The 22,877-nt window shown below is 38.0% G+C and overlaps 1 protein-coding gene across 10 annotated transcripts in view; it reads left to right on the top strand.

Moving 5' to 3' along the window:
• MID1 (midline 1) overlaps nucleotides 1–21,676 on the top strand; it is a 180,415-nt gene extending 158,739 nt beyond the window's left edge. For all 10 annotated transcript variants that reach the window (XM_088160192.1, XM_014882422.2, XM_088160193.1 and 7 more), the window contains 3 exons: nucleotides 5,384–5,545; nucleotides 7,507–7,714; nucleotides 9,287–21,676. In XM_088160192.1, the coding sequence (XP_088016318.1) occupies nucleotides 5,384–5,545; nucleotides 7,507–7,714; nucleotides 9,287–9,635 (719 nt within the window). In that variant the 3' untranslated portion in view covers nucleotides 9,636–21,676. The remainder of the gene's footprint in view (nucleotides 1–5,383; nucleotides 5,546–7,506; nucleotides 7,715–9,286) is intronic.
• Nucleotides 21,677–22,877: the final 1,201 nt, after the last annotated feature.

Here is a 22,877-nt window from a genome sequence, read left to right as displayed (position 1 = left end):
GGTAGTGCTGTTGAACACAGAGAGCTACTCTCACTGCAAGTGGCATTAACAGGTGCTGCACTGCAGCCTTCATGTTTCTATGAACTGAAGATAGGTTTGTGATTTGTTTTTTTTTAAATCCTGTTTTAGACTTTGGGTTAGTAAAAAATTTCTTCCTATTTATGGCATATGCATGCTGTTGCATGTAACTGTATTTTTATTTCTCTGTCACATCCCAAAAATTTCCATTGGTATTGTGTGTTGCATGTAGCAGATAATGTAAACAGGGTCATAGATTGACTTCAGTTCCGTGGCTTTTTAGCTACGAATTAGTCACCAGGGAGTAGCTCTGGTACTGCATTAAACGAGCAAGCTTTTTCCCTTGAGACAATAGCAATCACTTTGCATACATACCCACCTACCGTGCTAATGGAGGCTGTTACTTTGGAATCTGTTTCTTAAACCACATAGCCAGCCTGACTGCACTTTCCACTAACAGTACATTTCCCCCACCAGAGGCATATATCATCCGGAGATTGCTAAGAATTCAGTAACAAAAACAAGCAATACTATGTTTTTTTAGTATATTTTCTATCCAACACAATCAACTATATTCTTTTTTATTAACTGAAAAATTGGAAAGTTAACATTTGATGGCCAAGGTCCAAATAGAGTATTTCATTTGAATCCTATTTCATACAGGAAAGATTATTTCCAAATGTGGCCAAACTTCTTGGCTATTGAATGCTTGGCAGACCTGCTCTGTGTATAAGAGCAATACTGAACTTTAGATTGAGTCTGCTTTTACTAAAGCAGTTGTTCTCAGAGTTATTCCATTTGTACATTTGCATTTTTGAGAGGCAGCTAATCACCTGCAATCTGAATATGGTAAAAGATTTTAAAATTACTTTGTCACTAGCTAACTAACATGCATTATAATTTCATTATCCCATTTTAATAGATTTTCAAGTATTCATAGAGTATGCCCTTTTTTAACATCATGGATTTGTTATAGTGTGTTTCAGGATGGTTCAAATTTTTCTCTAGCTCTGATACAAGATTCTTCAGGAAAAATATATCTGATTCTCTCTCACCTGGTGAAATAAATCAGGGCTAATGAGTTATACAGTCTAATTTCTAAAAAATCACTGTCAAGGATACAGTGTACTGCTCTCAGAACCTTTCACTGTACAGGACTTCTCTTCCTTTGAGAGAGGATAGAAGTTTTTGGAAGGACCTAAGACAATTAGGAGCCCAAGGTTCCATGAAAAACAGTGATTATGATTCACCAAATCATTTTTTAATATTCTAGATTTTGCCTCTTTCTGGGAGTTTTATTTTAATAAAAACAGTTTCCTTACAGTCTTCAAATTTCTATTAGAGATTTTAGTGAGAATTTTTAATGGCACAAAAGCAAATTTGGGATAAAACCAGGAAAACTTCTGCATCTTTAAAAGCATAAAAAGGGTGTATTTCTTAGAAAAAAAAATTCAATGTGTTTTGCAGAAATCCTGCATATGTATATTTTTTTTTTTGCAGATGGGAATGAAGAGTGGGGGTGGAGAGCTATCTATTGCGTTCACCTACCTTATTTACTCGACCAATTTGAATTGCTAATAATTTATTTAAATAAAACATTTTACAATAATTAAAATACTCAAGAGATTAAATAACCTTCCCATGACTTTTGTGCTCCTTTTCCAGTTTTCAAGAAAAAATATTTTATTAAAATCTATCAGTGCAAATTTTAGGAGGATTTTCACCTTGAGATTTTTCCTGTCCATTTTTTAAAGTGCATCAACAACCAGCACCAGGGAAATAGCTTTACAAATTATTACCTCCAGACTCTGAGAAACTTGTTTTGAAAACTCACACATCCTGTACGGACATCACTGTGCTCACTGCACCATTCCAGGATGTAATTTAAATTCTCTACATTTTTGTAGGCTACAGTTTTAAAATACATTGTTTTACCATCTGCATAACCCTGTAAAAAGCCCTGGGATTTTGAAACAAGAAACCTGAATGCAGTCTGGATTAGGAGTGGGTACAATAGGAGACCTTTGGCTCCTGCTGTTGCACCAGTGAGGAGATGTGTACTTTTCCACTTCACCTGCTGCCACCGACAGGGAACTGAGAGGGCAAACACTTCCCCTGGATGCCAGTGTGATCAGGCTACTTGTTCATTTCCCTGAACTTCCTTAATCATATTCTTTTGTATTCAGAGAAGAAAGGCTGTCCTGACAGGGCATAACTGGAGACAAATTCCTTTGATGCAGTGACAAATTATTCTTTCATACGTAAAAGCTTAACTTGGCTGCCACTAATAACCATTCTCCCTTTTGAAGGAGTTTGGACTTGTAGTTTGGCATCATCAGTTCTTCATTCCCAGGATTTTTGAATCAAAGTACAATTTAAAGCCTGTTATCAAAGAGCTTACAGTCAGAAAGCACAAGAACATATCATTGAGCACCTTGGTGCATAGGCAAGAACTGAGCTTGTTAAGACAACAAGGTTTGTCGAGCAAAGTAACCGGGTCAGTCACTGCACATCCAACATTTCTTGCACATCAGTAGTTTGAGATGTCTAAGAGTGGAAGGACAAAGAAAAGAAACCTAAGATGCATTCTGTTATCAAAGAGGATAAAGCTTTCCTCTATAACATGAGTCAGGTCAAACAGGAGGTTTCTGACTCTCTCCATCAACTGTGCAGAGTTTAGGGCAGGTAAAGCCTTTAGTGATTATTGGGTATGTATAAATTCACATACCCAAGAGGAGGGGATGAACTCCAGAGGTGACTCATAGAAATGCAGCAGTACCTTCACTGTCCTTTATATACTTACCTGGATCAAAGTTTTATACTTTGTTAAGAGGCAATCAGCCTCTGGAGGGTATTGTAAAAAGTGTAATGCAAGCCTTAAATATGTGCCCATTAGGGAGCTGTAGTGAATAATACAAAACTAGTTTCTAGATGAGTTAGCAAAACTCTGGGCTTTTCTGTGTCTGCATAATAATCGGTTTATATGAGGCTTATACATACCACAGAATTTTGCTTTCAAAGGGTGGTTGTGATTGGAGAAGCCACTCCCAGGACCACTGTCTGTATCCATCCTGCTTATTGTCATGTTATTTGGTATCCCATCAGAGACATCTTAGTTAAAGATTCCTTGATCGTATTTAATTCCATTTAAATCCAGAGCTTAATTTTGTTTTATATTAACGTACTTTATTTTTCAATAGCACCAGTCCAGTAAGGGGTGATCTCAATGCAAAATCAATGTGGTAGTTCAGGCACAGAAGCATGTGTTTAATATCTGTGGCAAATTGGGAAAAGATGAGATTTCCTCTGAATAGTCAGTGAAATATTTTATGTCAGGAAGCTGCTTCCTTTATTTTCTTTCTTTCTCATAGGAAACCCATTCACAGACAGCCTAAAAATATAAATATAATTTGCTGTGTATGGCTCAGTGAGAGAAGATAGGGAAGGATATTGCTTTAAGCAGTTCACTACAAGTGCTGGGCCCAGCTGGGGTTACCATGGGATATGAAGTGGGGTTCTTTTTCTTCATGGGAAAGGCAGATAATTGTTCTATACAATCATATACATACATACATATATATATATATTAGATTATCTACAGATGGGTGACTCATCTCACATCATTTTAGATACCTGAAATTAGAGATCTCACCTATGCTGGTCACTTAGGCTTCCTCTGTGGACAAGAAAAGAGAGGCATTTGTGGTTGGTAGGATGTTCACATCTGGGGAAGTGAAAGAAAGTACTTACTGATTTCTGCCTTTCCTCAGAATCCAGAAAAATAAGTTTGGCATTATAGCTCTTCATTAGGTGGCAAGATAGTATGAATCCAACCTGAAACTGTGCCACAATTTCCCATTTGCCCAGCAGGATGAATCTCTGCTCTGCCTGCCTCTCAAAAATGCTTTGTAATGCAAGAGAATTTTGAGGTACAAACTTCATAACATTTAGATTGAAAATTTGAATTTAAATTCTGTTTCTAATGATCCTTTGTTATGAAAAGCACATATCATATTAGGAAGGAATCTCATAGTATGGCCACGAAATTGTCTATGATTCTTCAAACCTGTATCACAGATCTGCTTCTTTCTTTACTGGTTTTGTAAGCAGTAGCCTATAAATTTTATTTTACATAAAGTTTTCATATTGTCTCATATACAGAGCTGAATTACTATTGAGTTCTGAAAGATTTGTCTTCATGAGTGATTTGCTGGTAGAACATTAGTTAAAAGCTGAAGGCTGTCTTTAAATAACAACAGAATCCAGAACGTGTTCTATGCCCAGTAAAGACAGAGGCCAAGAATCCTGTCAGGTTCCTAATCCAATCAAGCCTTTCTCTGTTAAGTTTTCGAGCCTTACATATGTACACACATGCATGCACTTCCACTTATATCTATTTCTGGCTGTATAACCATATAAAATATTGGGAATAGATATACTCTTCATAATTTTTTTTTCTTTATGTAAACATCTACAATAAGTAGCTGGGGAATCCATTAGACCAGGAGCTGTTCCAAATATACAGTGATAGAACTTTTTGTATGGGTGATTGACTGCCATTACATTTATATCACAGTAGGAAAAACTTATGTAGATTAAAAAGTGAATTTTAATAGAGTATTTTCCTGTTTTGTTTGTGGTATTGGTACTCTCTTATTTTACTTACTTCCTATGTATTATACCTCCGTGGTAGGCATCAAATGTAAATCAAATATAAACCAGAAAGGTTTATAAACGGAAAATTTCCAGCTCTTTCCCAGCTGGCATCTCAGCATGAGCACATAAATCAAAAAGTTGCATCCATTAAATTTATTGACTTAGATTACTTTCTGGCAAAGTCTGAAGTGCAAGAGCCAAAGGTTTCCCTGAAGCCCATGCTCTACCCTGTTTGGCCCCCCTGATTTGCTTCAGGTTCTGAAGAATGCATACCTGGGGACTGTCAGCAAAGGTGCCTGCCCAGCTCTCCTGGCTTTACTGCTTACGTTCGTTTTCTGAGGTTTAAACTGAGTTCATTAATCCAAACAGTAGATTGATGGGATCTCCATAATCCTCCAGTTCTTAAGCAATAAAGAATGCCTTGTGCTGGGATATGAAAAATCTCAGACTGCTAGTGTCTCTGCTGAGCCATTTCTTAAATGCCCACTTTTTATGGTTCACTTCACATAGCAAGAATTTAAAAGGTACCTTGGCTGAGGGTTGATAAAATGAATTAGTGGCTTTAAGTAGTGGCTCAGTAAATTTAACACTTTAAAAGGTACAGAAGCAAAGTTCATACTGGTGTTGTGTGCCTGGGGATGCTCTAAACGCCCCTCTGTTACAAAGTGTTTCGTGTGCTATGACTGATGTGCTCTGTTCAAAATTGCAGGTTTATGCAACTCAGCCGACAGCTGGATGATTGTTCCTAATATCAAACAAAACCACTACACGGTGCACGGGTTACAGAGTGGCACCAAGTACATCTTCATTGTCAAGGCCATTAATCAGGCTGGCAGCCGCAGCAGCGAGCCCGGCAAGCTCAAGACAAACAGTGAGTAACACGACATCAGGGTGCACAAAGCCTTCTCCTTTCTGGCCTTCCTCTTTAGGTCTGATCTTTGAATGATACAAGAGGACAGAGAATTTCAACTCTTTTAAAGTCCTTTCCAAAAGGAGAGCCACTTATTTAACATAATTCGAGATTGCTTGAGTCTTCTGTAGTGCAGAAAATATGTTGGGGTTTTTTCTGAGAGATACATCTGTAGTCTGGTCACTGGAAATATCACACAGGAATGAAGCCATCATATGTGAAATGGTTGAAAATACTCTTTTGTGGTTTTGTTTTAATATCGTCTCTATTCTTTTTCCTCTACAAAGTAAAACCTTTTCTTATGTTTGCAGTAAAACATTTTATTTTTGTGTAGTGTTCATAAGATAATTGCTAGTCTAATTTTATTCTCCAAAATTATCTCTTTTTTAGGACATTGGAAAACTTCTTAGCTTCAACCCCCTCATTTTTTATGGAGTTCAGCAAGGTGATAGACTAATCAGAGATCCCACTTCAAAAAAACAGTGGTTACTCAAATTATTAGCAGATGTAGAATAGCAATTTTAAGACTAGTTTTCCTCTTGTCCCAGCTAATCTCTCAGTCATGTAGTCATCATGGGCAGCTCTGAGGGCTGGAAACAGTGGGATTTGTGCATCTTCTGAAACCTGCTTATTGTAGGGGAGAGTGCTTGAAGATGGGTGACAGTGAGTGGTGCAAGAAGGAGTCTAAAGAGAATGGCATGTACACCTTTCTGATTTCCTCGTTTGCTATGAACCTGTGTGATGTGACCAGACACAATTTAGTACAGAGAGACATCCTTCAGACACTGCTCCAGCACACAAAGGCTACTAAGCAGTTGGAAAGGCAGGCAGGAGGTTATGTTACTGCTGTCAGGCAGTAAGGAATTGTCCCCAAGTACTTTCCAATGGATTTATTCTGTATTTGGTCATAATATGTAGCTAAATGCACATTGGAAAAGTAGATAACCCTCACACAGGCTTTGTGAGAGGTCTAATTTAAATTTTCTGCGCATGCCATCACATCTTCTGATTACATGATTTTCCCCTTGATATGAAAGACAGTCAGAAGGAAGAAGTGCTTTGCTGGACCACTTGTGGAGTTGGACTTTTCTAGTCATCTCTTGGCAGAGGTAGATGATTGTTCTGCCTTCTGACACAATGAGCAAGCCTGTCAGAATTGTGGTGGGCTTTATATATCTGCAAGGTTTGGTTTACCAAAAAGCTTCCTGTTATTGTCTACAGACCTTGTGCTACAGCCGAAGATACTTGCCAAGAGCAACAGCCTGAGTAATGTTATTGCACCATATTATTTGGACCAAGTTACAGTTCACTTCCTTCCTTTTAATGCACAGTATCCAACACCACATGGGCATCCTTCCAAAGCAATCCTGAATTGTTGACTGTGCTTGTTACAAATAAAGCTGTCAGTGAACAAAGAGATAAGTCTAGTGCTTCTTATTTTCAAATTCATTTTGTGGGATTTGAAATCACACTTTTTGTAGGAATGATGAAGATGTTATTATGGAGCTTTATCCCTAGAGAATTAATATTACACAAGTTATCCTAAATTTAATATGCTGTGAAAAAAGCAACCCTCAGACCTTTATTAGCATGTATATTGGTTTCAATTACACGCAAGAATTAGCGTATTCTGGTTACCTCTAGGTCAGGGATAATGGACATGATGATTATGCAGGGCTCTTTTCAGGGATTATCGACACAGGGAAGTTAGTGCACAATGAAGTTGACAGTAAACTGACAATGCAATGGAAACTAGCTATTGCAGGGAGCAGGATAGGTTAGTCTATCTCAAGAACGCTTGAGAGGAGGAAATTAATATGATTATGTAATCTTGTGGGCTTCTTAGAAGCTTGCTAATCCAATCTCCTTTTAAAAATCAAAGCCAAACCATTCTTCTGTCATCTTTGTCTCTGAATCTCTAGGTCAGCCATTTAAACTGGACCCCAAATCTGCTCATAGAAAATTGAAAGTGTCTCATGATAACCTGACAGTGGAGCGGGATGAAACATCATCCAAGAAGAGTCACACACCAGAGCGATTCACGAGCCAGGGGAGCTATGGAGTAGCTGGCAACGTGTTCATCGACAGCGGGCGGCACTACTGGGAAGTGGTCATAAGCGGGAGTACATGGTATGTACACAAAAATATATCTGAAAAGAACTGCTAGCTCCCACCACACAGGTGCTGACACAGTTTCTCTCATAGACACTGGTAGCAGAGACATCAGGAACAGAATAAGAGCAGGCCAAGCACGTATTTTCAAATAGTTTGTCAGATGAGTTTCCCAATCTCCAGTACCTTTGGACTCCAGAAATAAATCTGTCAGATTATGCATCTTTGTATTAAGCAGCCTTCACAGGACTTTTACTCCACAGCTGGAGTTAGTTGATTTTTTGAACCCACATACAGTATATTTAAAGATTTTTTTTAATTGGAGGGAGCAAAAAGTTTCATCTTGTTTACTCAGAGATAACTTTGTAAATGTGATCACTTCTTTACTAAGTGCAAAACATTTTCTCTCCTTCATTATGAAAAAAATAAATAAGACAGAGGACAACTTGATGATCCAGTTTAACAGGGGCAGAGGTCAGGTTTGCTTTTCAGAAGGGGACATGAAGCAGCAGAGCTGTAGGTCTGTGCCCCAGGGAATGAAGCAAGGGGCAGGAAACAGAAGACTGCTTTCCTTCACTTCTGAATGATCCTCTGTGTCATACAGGGGTGTATTTCAGAGGGCCTTTAGTCAATGGAAGAGATGTTATCCTTCGGTATTCAAAGACATCATGATGAAAGTTAATGGAATGGAAAAATCAGTAGGGTCTTCAGGTATTTCCCACTGTCTCAAAGAAGTAAAATGCTGTTTGTCTGTGCCAGTTGTAAGGAAGGGGGGAAAAGCTTTATGGCACATTAATCTCTGTTGGTTGAAAGTCCAACAAATACTGCAGTGTCTCTAGAACGTGAGGAACTTTTGCATTTCTGTTATATATGACAAATCAGGTATTTTTCCTCAGTATCCATTAATGAGAACCTTTTCACAATCCTTCTGCCCTGCACATCTTGCCATAAATTATGGTTTGCAGAGCAAATGTCTTCACCTACAGTTGCTTAACTTGGCCTGAAACCCAGTCTCAAAAATGTTCATTTGAATCTGAAAACCACACCAACATCTGGCAAAACATATCTGAAAATGGCAAAATGGAGGGGGGGGTTGAGGGGGGATATGATGTTTAATGTGTCCTTTGATGTTTACTCTTGCATTCCTTCTTCAGGGCCATGTATTAAAGGAGCAAGGAGAGATCAGATTAGCTGACAGATAGCAGTGTATTTTAAAATCAATGAATTCCTCTGTATTCATCTGTTGGAAATGGAAATTTGAGGTCCAGTGATTTAAACTCTGGGTTGCTGAGTATTCAACAATCCTCCTTTTCAATACCAGAGGCAAGCCCTCAAAAAAATTGCCATAGTTGCCAAACTAGAAATAATACTATGAGTTTCCCTGACCTCTCAGACCAAAAAGAGAGTCAGGGAAAACCATTAATTAAGCCTGTGCAGATGTTGTGGTGAAACATCATTTAATTACAGCTTAACTCACAGCAGTAAGAGGCGGGAGCATTCCAGTGAGTCCTCTGGGCTTACATTTGACTTCACTGAGAGACAAAATGGCAGGAAGCATTTGTTTCCTTGAGAGGTTCTTTTGTTTTGCAGGTATGCTATTGGTATTTCCTACAAGTCAGCACCGAAGCACGAGTGGATTGGAAAGAATTCTGCCTCCTGGGTGCTTTGCCGCTGCAACAACACGTGGGTGGTGCGGCACAACAGCAAAGAAATCCCCATTGAGCCCGCGCCTCACCTGCGGCGCGTCGGGATTCTGCTGGACTACGACAACGGTTCCCTTGCCTTTTATGATGCTTTGAACTCCCTACACCTTTACACTTTTGACATTACATTTGGCCAGCCAGTGTGCCCCACGTTCACGGTGTGGAATAAATGTTTGACCATTATAACTGGCTTGCCCATCCCTGACCACCTAGACTCCTCCGAGCAGCTGGCGTGACTGCTAAAAGCCAAAAGGTAGGACAGCACATCTTCCCAGGGACACATCATCCTCCCAGGGACACACCTTCCCTGGGCAGCCATGCAGTGCCACCAGGAGCTTATCCGGAGCTGGCAAATCCAAGTGGCATTCCAGACAAAGCTGCCGAATTTGGGCAAAACTGATGAGGAGAGAGAATCTCTTCCTGTGTATTTTGTGCTGAAGGACAGGAAGTGGCTTTAATAATAACTTAGAACTTTTTTTTTTTCGGTTGGTTTTGTTTGATTGGTTTTGTATTTCATCTCTTACAGGAAGATTTATAAATTATTTATAAAAATAGAAAAAAAAAGAGAAAAGTGAAAGCCTAGTATGGACACCTGGGAAATGACTTCTTGTTGTTTTGGGGGGGGTTTGCACATTAGTGGTCCTGTTAATTAAAGTTTCATCAGCCTTTTGAATAATTTTATTTTACAGTGGATAATAGCAGGAAATTGGAAAGATGAAAACTGCACAGTGGACAAGTCAGTATACTGCAGGTTTTACTTGTACCAACGCTAGTGGTCTCATTATCAGCCTTGTTGAGTGCAAGATCTCCCAGTTTCTACTTTGCACATGGGAGGATGCATAACAAAAGAACAAAAATAAGCAAGCAAGGAAGTGGAGCTCACCAACACAACAAAAGAATAAAGCACAGGGCAGTTCTCTCTCAGTTCATAAAAAACATGTGGAATATATCCTAGAAATGTGAGTGGATAAATCGTCTGGTGATTTATTTTATTGGTGGCAATATTCCCATCTACCAGTGCTTCGCTTTTGTCTTTGGGAAACATTATAGAATCACTGAGGATGTGGAAGACCAACACCATCTCTGAGAATCAGCAACACTGGAGGAGAACAGCCAATCCAAGGTCTGACTGTAGACTAATTTGATAAAACACGGCATCATTTAAGGATTGATTGTAATAGAAGATGTCACGGTTCTGATGGTAGACATGTGAATGCTTATTGCTGATTTTACAAGGTTCAACATAGCAAGCCCAGCCAACAACTCAGAAGTGAGACGTGCCACTTTACCATTGGTTTTAAATTAAATACAAATGTTTCATTGTCATACACTGTGTAGTGTCTATCACAAAGCAAGGAAATATGTTTTACATGTACTGTATGGAGGAACACTGCAGCTGGAGTTTGCTCATAATTAGCATTGTCCCAGGTTGTTTGGGAAAGCACAGTTCACTTTGTGAATGAAAAGAAAGAGTAAGCTCTCAACAGCAGTAGAAATTGCAAAAGGAAACCCTATGTTCATCCTGGTGTTGGTAGAAGAACTTCAGTGAAGGCAATAGAGGTTGTATGTACTTTATCTCAGAGCTGAATCAGGTGCATTTTTTTTCTCTTTCCCTTTACAGATAGAAGCTTTTCGTAATTATTGCAATGCTTATGTATAAATGATCATTTGGGGAGATGCTTGAGGAATATGACAACTTTAAAAGAATGGTTTTCCTACAGTGTTTTGTTGTTACTATGCAAGTGGTGAAAATCTGCCTGTGTAGAGAAAACATAAATTGAATATCAGCTTTAAAGATTTGCTCAGTAATTTATAACCATGCTTTAGGTGTCTTTTGAAAAAGATGCCTTAATGCACTTTGTTCAGTAATGGGTCCAAAATAAAATGGTCCCAAGCTCAGCTTCGGATTTTTTAAATACTGATTCTCCAGGTACAAAGCTCTACTACAGTTTGCCTTATGATTATATAAAATATTTATGAACAAGATGAGGAGAATACATACATGCCCATTTGTTTGTTTGGGGTTTTTTTAATAGAAAATAAATGCCTTTCCATGCTTCTTTGATATCCCTTTACATGCCCTGCTAACTGCTGAATTAAATGGAGAAAAATCTGGCAGTACATTGTTGATGCCATGGCTTTCAGCTGGGCAATATCCCATAGCTCACATGTAGGAGCCACTGATCTTTCCCAAGTAGACATAAAAAGGCAAAGTGTGTACATATAGAGATCCTCAGTGTTTATCATAGCGTCATTCATAATCAAGAAGCACATATTCTCAAAAATGAAAAAGTAAATCAGTCTCCAATCATTACATTTTAAAATTGAGTACAATGTTACTAGTACAATCTGATATACAATGCCCAGATGATCTGGCCTGGGATGTTTGGTAGTTAGCTGAGAGGGTATGAAAAATTTGAATAGGATTTGACAGAAGATGTCTGATGCAAAGCAGTGATAAAAGGATGCATGAAGAAAGGACTTTTATTCTAGGGTTATTGCCAAGTTTCTGCCTAAAAGGAAAGAGTGAATTACCAAAGTACATGGAGCAAGGCTCTGTATCTTCTCTTTTGTGAGAAGTATTAGATCTAGAAGCTGATTTCAGTAGTGGAGAAACTGAAAACACTGCTCAGTGTTTGGTTATACAATGTTGGCAGAGATTGAGCTGGATGGAAATAATACCATGAATTTGGAGAAGTCCCAAATGATTTCACGTATTTTCATTGTAAAGATAGAGCATGAGTCTAAAGACAGATTGTGGTTTTGGCCAATGGAAAAAGGAATGGTCTGTTATCTACAGACCTTGCTGTATCATCTTTATTTTAACACAGAATACTTCATTTGGAGCTAAGCCACATTTCTCCAATGTGCTATTAACTCAGTCAGTACTCTTTGTGCATATATGTTTGTGTATATATGTACACATATGTATGGGTATACACGCACCAGCATATGCACAAATATAATGTGTAATTTGTGTATACACACCCATATGTATATACACATACAAAGTGACAGCAATTAGTCAGGTGTTCCTTTTTTGCTTGTTTCTTGGACAATTTCGTATTCTGTATGACAATGAGGAAACAAGTTTGCTATGAACAGTATTCTTCTGGTTATTTTTTAACAAACAAAATCTGTTTATTTTACAATACTTGATTCAATGTCTGATTAATCAATAAAAACTTCAATTTAAAAATGTAGTATCTGTGGTCTGTGGCATTTTGCATGGTCCATAGTAATTAATTGAAATTTGGGGGAACAAGTAATCCTTGTATAAAAAATAAAACATGGTACTTTAATGTAGCATGCAGTCCTAGATGAAGATTTTTCCCTTTTTCTTGAAAGTTTTGTGACTAGGAATGAGGTAACATTGTATAATGCTGTGTTTAACAAAAGCAGATTTTTGAAGAATAATCTGCTGAGATGTAAGCAATGAAAGTGGTAGATAAAGCCTGTGTTGGTATAATGATTGTTTCAAAAGTGTGCTTAAAACCCAATTTAGGGTTCAGCAGAATTAAAAAATAACACAATCTCTTTGGAAGATAGTTGCAGGTCAGAGTAGTGTTGAGCTTGAGGAAATGGAAGGGTGGGGACTATTTTTCTCTGACACCAGATAAGATTTATCATGTGTTTGACTTTTATGTGTTAATGTACACCTAATAGAGAAAAAAATAATTCTGTGTCCAGTCTATTTTCCCATTGTTGGCTTTCAGAGAGCAATAAGGGTGCTGCTTTTTCTGCCATTATTTTAATTTTTATCGGTTTTGGGTATCCCATTTTTCAATTGCTCAACAAAGAGACTCTCCGTGAGCAGAGGGTCCCAAGGGTAGGAAGCATAAAAGTCTCTCAGGTCTGGGTACATTGTGAAAAGCAGGAAATCTGCAAGTGCAGGTGAAAACACATTCTTCATTATTTTAGCAATAGTAGGTCACTAAACAGCAGTGTGCATCATCTGTTTTAGTTCTGTGTCTTAATTGCAAACACTATATTCTTTACATGTTAGAAAACGCTACAGGACACTATTGAGAGCACAAATTAAAATGTCAGCTCATTAACCAGTTAATTTTGAGATGGCCAGCTTTTATAGCACCATGAAGGACTGTGGGAGATTCCATTAAAATATTATTCAATAACACAGTAAATAATTCTTTTCTAATTATTCACATAAAACAAATGTCTAGTAATTAGCAGATTCCGTTTTTAGTTGCAGCAGCACAATTTTCAGAGAAGCCTGTGCACCTAAACAAAGTGAGGATTGCTAGTGGCTCTCATCTGTGTCACCAAAACTGAGGGTATTCATTTTAGTTGGAAATGCTGTTTTAGTTTGTGGTTTAGGAGTGCAGAAGTGCTGGACCTGGACAGGAAGCACACACCAGCACCTCAGTAAGTGGCCAGGGCACACCTGGCCTGACCTTCAGTGGGGCAGCTTTGGGAAGCTGGTGATAAACAAAAACATGCACAAGTCGCTTATGGAGTGATGTGCTGGGAGTTTAATTGTTACATCATTTCTGATGTATTTTCTCATACTGATCTTTGTAATAGTGGAAGTGTGACTTGCGATAGAGGGATGAAAAATGCAGAATTTTCCTGTCTTACTGAGTTGGTTGCCCATATAGAAAAGAGCACAATGTTTTTGTCTTCACATTGAGGAAAGTCCTGCTCCCTTCCAAGTGCTGATGTTGAGCTCTTTGTATTTAATGTGCTTTCTGAAATGAAAGAAAACCTCTTTACATTTTAACTTTTTCGATTTTCATTTGAAAATTTAAGAGACTAAAGAGCAATGATGTTAACAATGCTTTCAGTGTAGACTAGACTCTTGGTTTGGACTGTGATGTTTAGGGCATCTGTGTACATAAATCAAATCTCTGTGCCAGAACAGACTAATTTGTCATTCATGTGGGAGTTGAACAGTGCAGGTGCAAGTGTTTTCTTCTGAGGTAGGCTTTTGCATTAACACCACTTTTTGAGTGGAATATTATGTTTCTTTAATTTTTTAAATTGGTTTTCTGATTCAAGTGCAGGCCCGGTTAATGAGACTGTAAATAATACAATCATTCATTATGTTGCTAATTTTATCAAACCCTGCCATATCATGTGCCTCTGGCAGGTCACTGAACACCTCATCTGCAATCATAACCTTTACAACCTCACCTCCAACGTGAGGACTGATGCTTAAGATGTTGGCCGAGTGTGTAACTTTCCCAGTGGGATTCATCCTGCTTAGAGTGAGGAACTCCAGCACAGATCATGATATCAGTTAAAGGTGAGGGACACATATATTGCACAAGGGTGATATGGGAAAGATATGGGCTAGAAAACCATCACTGTTGAGGCAGTTCTGATTTAGAAGTGCAACAATATATTAGGAAGTTATGAAGTCTACTACAATGTGATCGACAGTGGCATTATTACTGCTGCCAGAGAGAGGAATGGAGTACCAAAAGAGGGAGTTCTGGAGCAGTGCTGAGAGAGATCACTCAGAGTGACAGGCAGCTGAAAACCCGCCACCACTGCCTGCCTTGGCACCATGCTGCAGCTCTGCAAAGCAAGCCTGCACCTATTCATCCTTTTGTTCCAGCTCAGCCTCAACCCACATTCCCAAATGACAGGAAAAATAATATTGCAATTACATATTTGAAATCCTAACCTGAATAAAAGCAGCAGGGCAGGGATGAGAGCCCCAGGCCTTGATCCTCCTTTATTCACCTAGATTTTTACATCTGCTGACTTCAAAGGAGATAGTCCTGATTTACACAGAGGCAGTAAAGCCCATGAATCTTCACTTTCCAAAGAGTCAAACCCAAGTAAAGCAGGAGCCCCTGTGAGAACAGCTCAGACTTCCCATTAAATCATGTCTTTGGAGAAAGTACTTTAGCTGCTAGCAAAAGTGCAGTTTCTCATGAGCTGTTTCCCAAGGCCAGCACAGGTGTGTTTTAAAATGTCTGGTTCTTTTAAAATGTATGGCTCAATAACATTCTTCTCGGGTGAATTGTTCAGGCAATGTTTTTGCTGTTTCCTCCAAGTGTGGGAACAATTCTCGTAGCAGGTGCTGTGTTACTTTCATAAAAATCTTGAGAGTGGCAGGTACACACGTTATAATATAATGCTCTAGCATAAGACTATTGTTCTTGGACTTCCATTTAAAAATGGATAATAGCTAAAAAGTTTAGAAGTCTGCTTCCTTTAACTGTCTTAATTTATTTAGTTATTTGTATTCATAGAGGTGTTTCCCCTTAAGGAATAGCACCTCATTTCTTGTTAATACACATGGACAGATACTAATTAGGAATATTCCTGAAAATTATGAATCCTTACAATAGTTTATAATCAACCCTCTAAAAGGCAGCAAACGGAGGCTTTGTGTTTTATATTGTCACTGAACAGGAAAAAAACAGCTATAGCTGTTCAGATCACTGAAACACAACAAATGGCAGCTAACTGCTACATGACAGGATGGGAAAAGTTTTCATTAGCAATTTTTTACTTCACCCTCATTTTTATTTTACTTGGAAAACAGACAATGCCACTTGAAAATGTTTCTCTTTTATTCTTCTATTCCTTCACCTTTCTATTTTCAGTCTCATTTTTAGTTTTTAGGTATTAGAGCTGCAAGAAGTATGTGTTTCAAAAAGTTGACTTTATTTTTTTGCTTCCTTAAAAATTGCCATTTTCAGGATGTGCACGAGAAATTAAATGAGAAGTCAAAATACTAATTCAATATGGCAGCTTGAATGTTGAGAATATATTTGTAGTATAATTTAAAAGAGGAATGCAGATAAACCTGTCACTCTCCTACAATTACTGAATTATTTGGTTTCATTATTCTGGGCTTAATAGCATTGCTCTCTAATTAAAACAGCACTAGGAGACCTGATTAAGGAGCACAAGCAGAGAGATAGTAGATTATTCTAGGATAACCCTGGAACCAGCTTCTTTTAATAGCAGTTATATATATATATTCAACCTCATTAATGTCGGTTTGGGGGATCTTTTTTTATTATTATTAGTATTGTGTGTCCTCACTAACAGTAGTTCTCAGCCAAGAAGTATGTGTCTCTCTTGGGAAGCACAGATTCTGTTCCCTTATGGAATAGCAAAAAAGTCCTCCCTGTGGCAGGTGTGAAGGTGGTGCCAACATAGCAAGAACATCTCCCACCAACAGATGATTTTTTGATCTGTATTTCTGTCATCTTGTTTATGCAAGTAGTAGTGATGGCCAGAGGATAAAATAGATTCACCCAGATTTGTAGGTACAGGAAGATGTAGAAAGCCTCTTTGCTGCATTAGTAATTACAACCAGTGGCACACACAATCCAGAAATAGGAATTACCAAAAGGAGATTTGTTCTTTTATACAATCAGTAACATATCCTTTTAATTTCTTCTAGTGACTGTGGCCTCTGTCTCAATTTGTCCATCAGTTTACATCCACATGTTCTTTGAATATTTGTTAAAGTTGGAGTTGAAAATGTTGGGGCTTTTTTACCTATTAGGTTTTAGTCAAACAAACATTTTTTAAAGCAAACATTGCTGATATAATGTCAGCAGGTTATGGCAGAGAGTGGAGATGAGGAACAATGTAGGACCCAGAAAATTGAGTTCAGAACAGAATAATATTGTTTATCTTCTAACAGTGTATTCGTAGAATTACTACATTGCATATATTTAGACAAACAGGATTTATTATTAAGAAAGTGCCCTGAGTTATGCTGTAAATTCTAAAAGATGCAAAAATTAAGGAAATTAGGATAAACCTTTGAATCATATAGACAAAAAAGGAAGGAAAAAGTTATTTATTCACTATCAATAATTAATGTTTTCCTGCTTCCTTCCATGAGAGGGATGAAACAGGAATGATTTGTCTTTCTATTTTTATGAAGTTACTGCTCCATATTAGTGTTACTTGGAAACCTCTTAGGATGAAGAAATTTCATACGAACAAGTAAAGCATTCTCAATAATCTTGAAGTCTGCACAAGCCATTAGCCAGTTTTAAGGCTGAATTACCATCAAGTTATGAATGCTTTCATGTGTATTTAACTGTGCCAGAAGAAACATGCAACATTTAAGAAAAAAAAAAAGTGATCAATCAACTACAAAACTGCTACTTCTATAGGGAAAGGAAAATATTTTTATGGACCTATACTCATGCTAGTTCTCGTACACAGAGAGGCCTTAAGTCCTGACAACTTTTTATCTGTTTTTGGAACTCAAAAGCTCTGCAAATCATGCTGAAGGTCTGGTTGGTGTATGTAGGTAGGACTCACCCCAATGTCCCCAGTGTCCCAGTTATTCTGGCTTCCCCACAAGTAGAAGGAGAAGCAAGCCAGCTCCCAAAGGTTTTCATCTCTAATTCTTCCCTGACATTTGTTATGGCAGGAGCAGTAAAGGCACAGGATGGCCACATCTTTTGTGGCAGCAGAATTATGCTATGAAGTTTTAAGCAGGCTTCTCTGGGATAGAACCTGACCCCACAGAAAGAGAGCCTGAAATGGCTCCAGTAGCAAGGTCCAGACATTTCTTAAGTCACTTCTCCAGCTTCTGCCACAGTCAGGAAAGGAAAGGGACATGTGCTGCAGGACAGGCCATGAGGATTACACATTTTCTAAAGGTATGTCCAAAAGGATCAAAGGGAAAATTTTAACTGTCGTTCATCCTCATAGGAAAATCCTCATAAGGAGGATGGATACATTTTTCCATGTTTCCATGGAAGCATGGAAAGTTGCCTCCTTATGTGTCAGGTTTGGCAGTGCTTGTGGGTGGGCAGCCCCTCATTTAATTCGAAGAGTGAAAAATCATTTTCCCACAATTTTTCTTCCTATTCTCCAGAAAGTTTGACAGATGGGAAGAAAAAATTGTCGAATTCCATTACATGAAGGCTCGTACCACTGATCTTCATTGTCAAAGTGAAGAAAATGCTAACAAGAACAATGAAAAAACAAAACAAAACAAAACCAAAATGCAACTAAGCCTCTGTGTGCAAAACTTTAATTTGTTACAACTGACATATCTGACATTTTTAATCTGCTACTATTAAAACAGTAGCAGATTAATAGTGCTGTTATGATAGTAGCAGAAACAAGGTGGAGGATTTATCATGACTAGAACTCCAGTAATGTAAGGGAGACATAGAAGTTGAAGGCAGAAAGAAAATCCCTGGGAAATACACCTAAGAAGGTAAAATCAGAAAGAATTGCTACCACAGTGCAGTGAGTCTAGTAGAAGCTCATCTGGAAGACTGCAAAATTCTGGTCTAAAAGAAAGATGATATTCAATAACACAGGATCAGATAAAGGCTCATCCTAAGGGAAAGCCACAGAAGAGTCTAGGTAATAAGGGGAGAGGTAAATGTGGCAGTGTAGCCATTACTGTCTGAATGGAGATAAAGTGGTTTTGCTTGTAAATATATGATTAGGGATAGCCCCAGGAAAGGAAAGTAACAGTTCTGAATAAAACTCAAAATTGGTACAAGAATAAATTCAGTCAGCTCTTTTATGAACAGTTAGGTCTATAGAAATCAAGAAGGTAACCTTCTTTGTGGGATGGCAAGAGGAATAAAACCTTGATGTTTCAAGATGAAGTTTTGCATGTGAAATTAATCACGCTTCAGTCTAAATAAGCAAGTATTAGTCAGCAAGGCACAAGCATATTTTCTAGGCATGTTCCATAAAGAATGGGATACAAATAGCACCTGCAAATGTTCATTCCAGATATTCTAGCCACCTAACTCAGAATAGGTAGAATCTCACTCCATGCCTGAACTTTCACCACTGGTCATACAAGGAGTCACAGACAGATAGAATGTATTTGGTATCTGTCTTTTAGATAGCTAAAGTCAGATCAAGTGACTACCACTCTGTATATTTAGCAAATGGTATATTGACATTTTTATAGTAGTGATTAAAGAATAAATCAATTCTTTTGGTTATAAAACAGGAATTTATAGACAGCTGCTGTCTTAAAGTCCTTACTATGCTGAAGTAGGAAGGCAATTTTTCACTGGCCTCACTGAAGCCTAGATTTTGCCTCTTAAATATGAATAAGGTGGAATATTGTAGGTCAAAGTCATATTAAATATACACATCTCTTGACAAGGAGTGTTCTAGCCACTGAGTCCTTGTACTTTCAAAAGAAATAATTTATAATAATGCTTCAGTAAAATTGTTATTCAGGCAGTGTGAACGAATAAAAACATTTTTATTTGACCACAAAACAAACTGATTTGAGATTATATGTGCTCATATGCATTCTATTGCACTGATCCTGTGCTCAAGTGTTTTAGATTCTAAATTGATTTGCCTACCCAATGCTGCAAAATGCTGCACATTAATAGCATTTCCTGGGCCACATTATTTGGTTGTGTTAAGGAATCAAGAGCTTCTCAGCAAAACTGTCTTCTAAACAGAGAAGTAACCAACAGTTACAAGTTAAAAGAATTACATAAGAGGTAGCTGAGAAATGCTGGCTCTTTAACATATAACTCAGATGCTGAGGTGAAAAGTTCTTGTTTTTTTATGTTATTTATTTACATCTTCTGTAAAAGAAATAGGGATGGTTCTCTGAAGGATAACTGGAAAGCCTTTTGATATTCATGGTAGATTGTTCTGGATGGTTGTCTCCAGAGAAGAGAAAAATGTTCTGTAGATGGATGTAAATATCCCTTTTTCCAAGGTTTTAACTTAGACTCTCCTGTCTATATTGTATAGGTCACTTTCAGAAGTTTCATTTTATCTATTTCTAAACACCATGAGTATTTATCTACTGATGCTATGGTGAGGTATGCTTCATTCTTCAGAGTGCACAGTTAATAGAGTGTACTTAATAGTGTGCACTTCACATGCAAAGTATTGTTAACTGCTTGTTCATAAAAGGGAAGGAAATTACTCAGGCTGGAGAAATTTTGAAGTTAAGTTTGTTGATGCTCTTCAGACTGATAGGAAAAGAATTCTCAAATAAAAGGTGAGAGTTTCTGCAGGAAGCACTTTCTGCTTGGGAAAGGATTAAAGATCCAGGAGGGTCAAATAAGGAAAACTGTCAGAAAATCACTCAAACTAGAGAAATATTTTGTAAAAGGCGTGACACAGAGTGAGTTAGGGGGGTTAAAGTCATGGTGAAAGGTGACTGAGATAGCCTGGTGTGCTTTGGAGGGACTAGTCTGAGGATTTCTGTTTACAGGGAATATGGGAATAGCCTGTGAAACTGCACTGGCCCATCCTGCTCAGGGGTCTTGGAGTTGGAAGCAGCATCAGAAAATAATGGAACTGAAATACAAGTCAAGAAAGAAGGATCTGGGAACAGGAAATAGCACAACATAGAAAACTTCTGTAAAATGAGTCTTCTTACTGTTGGATTTGTAACATTGATGAGTATTGAAATGGAGACAGCTTTTAAACTGTAACTTATTTTCACAGGTTGTGGCAACATGATTCATTACTTTTGTTAATTTTAATTATTTGAACGAAAATGTTCCTTCATTTCTGGTGCCTAAATCTCCATCTGCCTACAATCTTGATTGATGTGCAAGCAAGGCCTTACATCCTTAGGTATTTCCCAATCCACAGAAGCATGGAATTAATCCTACCTCCTCATTAAATCTGGGCTCTTCCAACAGCACAGTAAGGAATGTGGAGACACTTTTCTTCTGTCTCTAGTTGAACCTGCCAGGGTTTTTTTAGGTAAATGATGTAACTTGGTAAGTACTGAGGCCTCTTGGTTTGGGAGCTTGGTGGGTTGATGTGGCAGAAGCATGGATGATTTGTCTTTTACATGGAAGCAGGAACTGATTAAGTGATTAAAACTTATGGCAGATGGTTTTGTGCTGAATTGCTGGAATGGAATGTGTCTGAAGGGTGGTGAAGATGTTTGATGCTGGAGGATGAGGAAGTTTTGCCAAGGCATTGGTGAGGTGTCACTGTCAAAGAAGTTAGTGAAATGTAACCACAGTCACTGTAATTCAAAAGGAATTTGACAAAATCTTTGTAAAGTTATCGTGCTCTGAATGGTGTTAGAATATGGTATTTATGTAAATGTAAATGAACTGATGTTTAGTTATTGGAACAAGATACTGAGGATGTATTGTGGGATATATATAAATGAATGTGTAATCTAGATTATTTGGGTTATAAAAGATGGTGCTTTGACCATCTGCTAGTGATTTGCTTTTACCAAGCTAAGGAAATTATGGATATGAAAAGAAATAACAATTTATTAGCAACTTTTGGATTGTATGAATGTGTCTTGATTTTTGTAATAAAGAATGTTAACTCTACCTCTTAATTTCTGCTAAAGTAAACCTGTGAGTTTCAGTAGCGATTTAATTTTGGACAAGATAGAACTTAACAAAACCAGGGGTGGTAATTAAACCTTATCTAATCCCAGTTTAAGATAATGCTCAACAGAAAAAATACCTGAATCATAGCCTTGCTAAGGAATTCTCATTGAAGGGAGATCACAGGGATTTGCAGCTGGAGACAGGTTTCCAGAAATTTATCCCAGAGGTAGCCTTGAGGAAAACAGTGAAGACTATAGTGAAGACCACTGATGGGTGGATTTCCCTGACTTTTTATAATCAAGGATAACAGCCTTCCTGGCAAAGGGAAGGGAAGGACTACCAGCCTCACACCTTCACATTAGATCAAGGTGACTCCCTGAAACAAAGCCACTCACCCCTTCTCAAACAAACTTTCTCCTCCATGTAATTTCATAGGAACTGAAACTGTTCTGAAGCAAAATGATTTTGTGGTGTAGAATTATTGAAGTCAGGGGTAATAACAGCAAAGCTAAATTTGGAAAGGTGCACAGGTAAGGAGAGAACAAAGAGGGATTTTACTGGGATTAATGTGCTGTGGGAAAGATGAGTGAAATGAAGTTCAGAGGATTTTTTCTCTCTTACTGAATCAACATAGTTTGGGGATTATCTCTGAGTCATAAATTCCAATTAGCAGTATAAAAAAATAACCTTTAACTGAAAGACAGCTTTCCATCACATTCCCAAAGCCTTGCCTCAAGAGATACCCATCTAAACTTGTTCAGAATTACTCAAGTTCACTCTAGAAGAATCACACCTATTTATTCACCTTTTATTACTGAAAAAAAAAGAAAAAAAGTAAAGCACAAGAGCCAACAGTGGTACAAGATTTATAAACTGTACACTTCTCTCCTGGCAGAGGCATGATATATAGTTAATTGTTACTTGAATTAGCATGCTTTATGATCACTTTAGTGAAGGCAAACTCTCAGCCTACAATTATTGCAGTCTTGTTCTGATGTCCCATCAGCTCTCCCAAGAGAGCTAGGCCAGGCCCCAAGTGCTGGGAATGCTGAGTGTAGCATCCTTGCTCTGGTCAGGGCAGGTGTTGAACCTGCAGCACCCAAACATGGCAGTGCAGCAATGCCTTCCTTGCTGTGCTTCAAGACCAATGCCACTGCCACAACCTTTTTTGCTCTGTTGTAGGTTTACAGTCCCTAGTCTTTTTTC

Source organism: Sturnus vulgaris, chromosome 2 (genome assembly GCF_052056855.1).
Source record: "Sturnus vulgaris isolate bStuVul1 chromosome 2, bStuVul1.hap1, whole genome shotgun sequence".
Classification (NCBI taxonomy): domain Eukaryota; kingdom Metazoa; phylum Chordata; class Aves; order Passeriformes; family Sturnidae; genus Sturnus; species Sturnus vulgaris.
The sequence above is the reverse complement of the archived record's forward strand: the minus strand, read 5'-3'. Positions and strand labels throughout refer to the sequence as shown.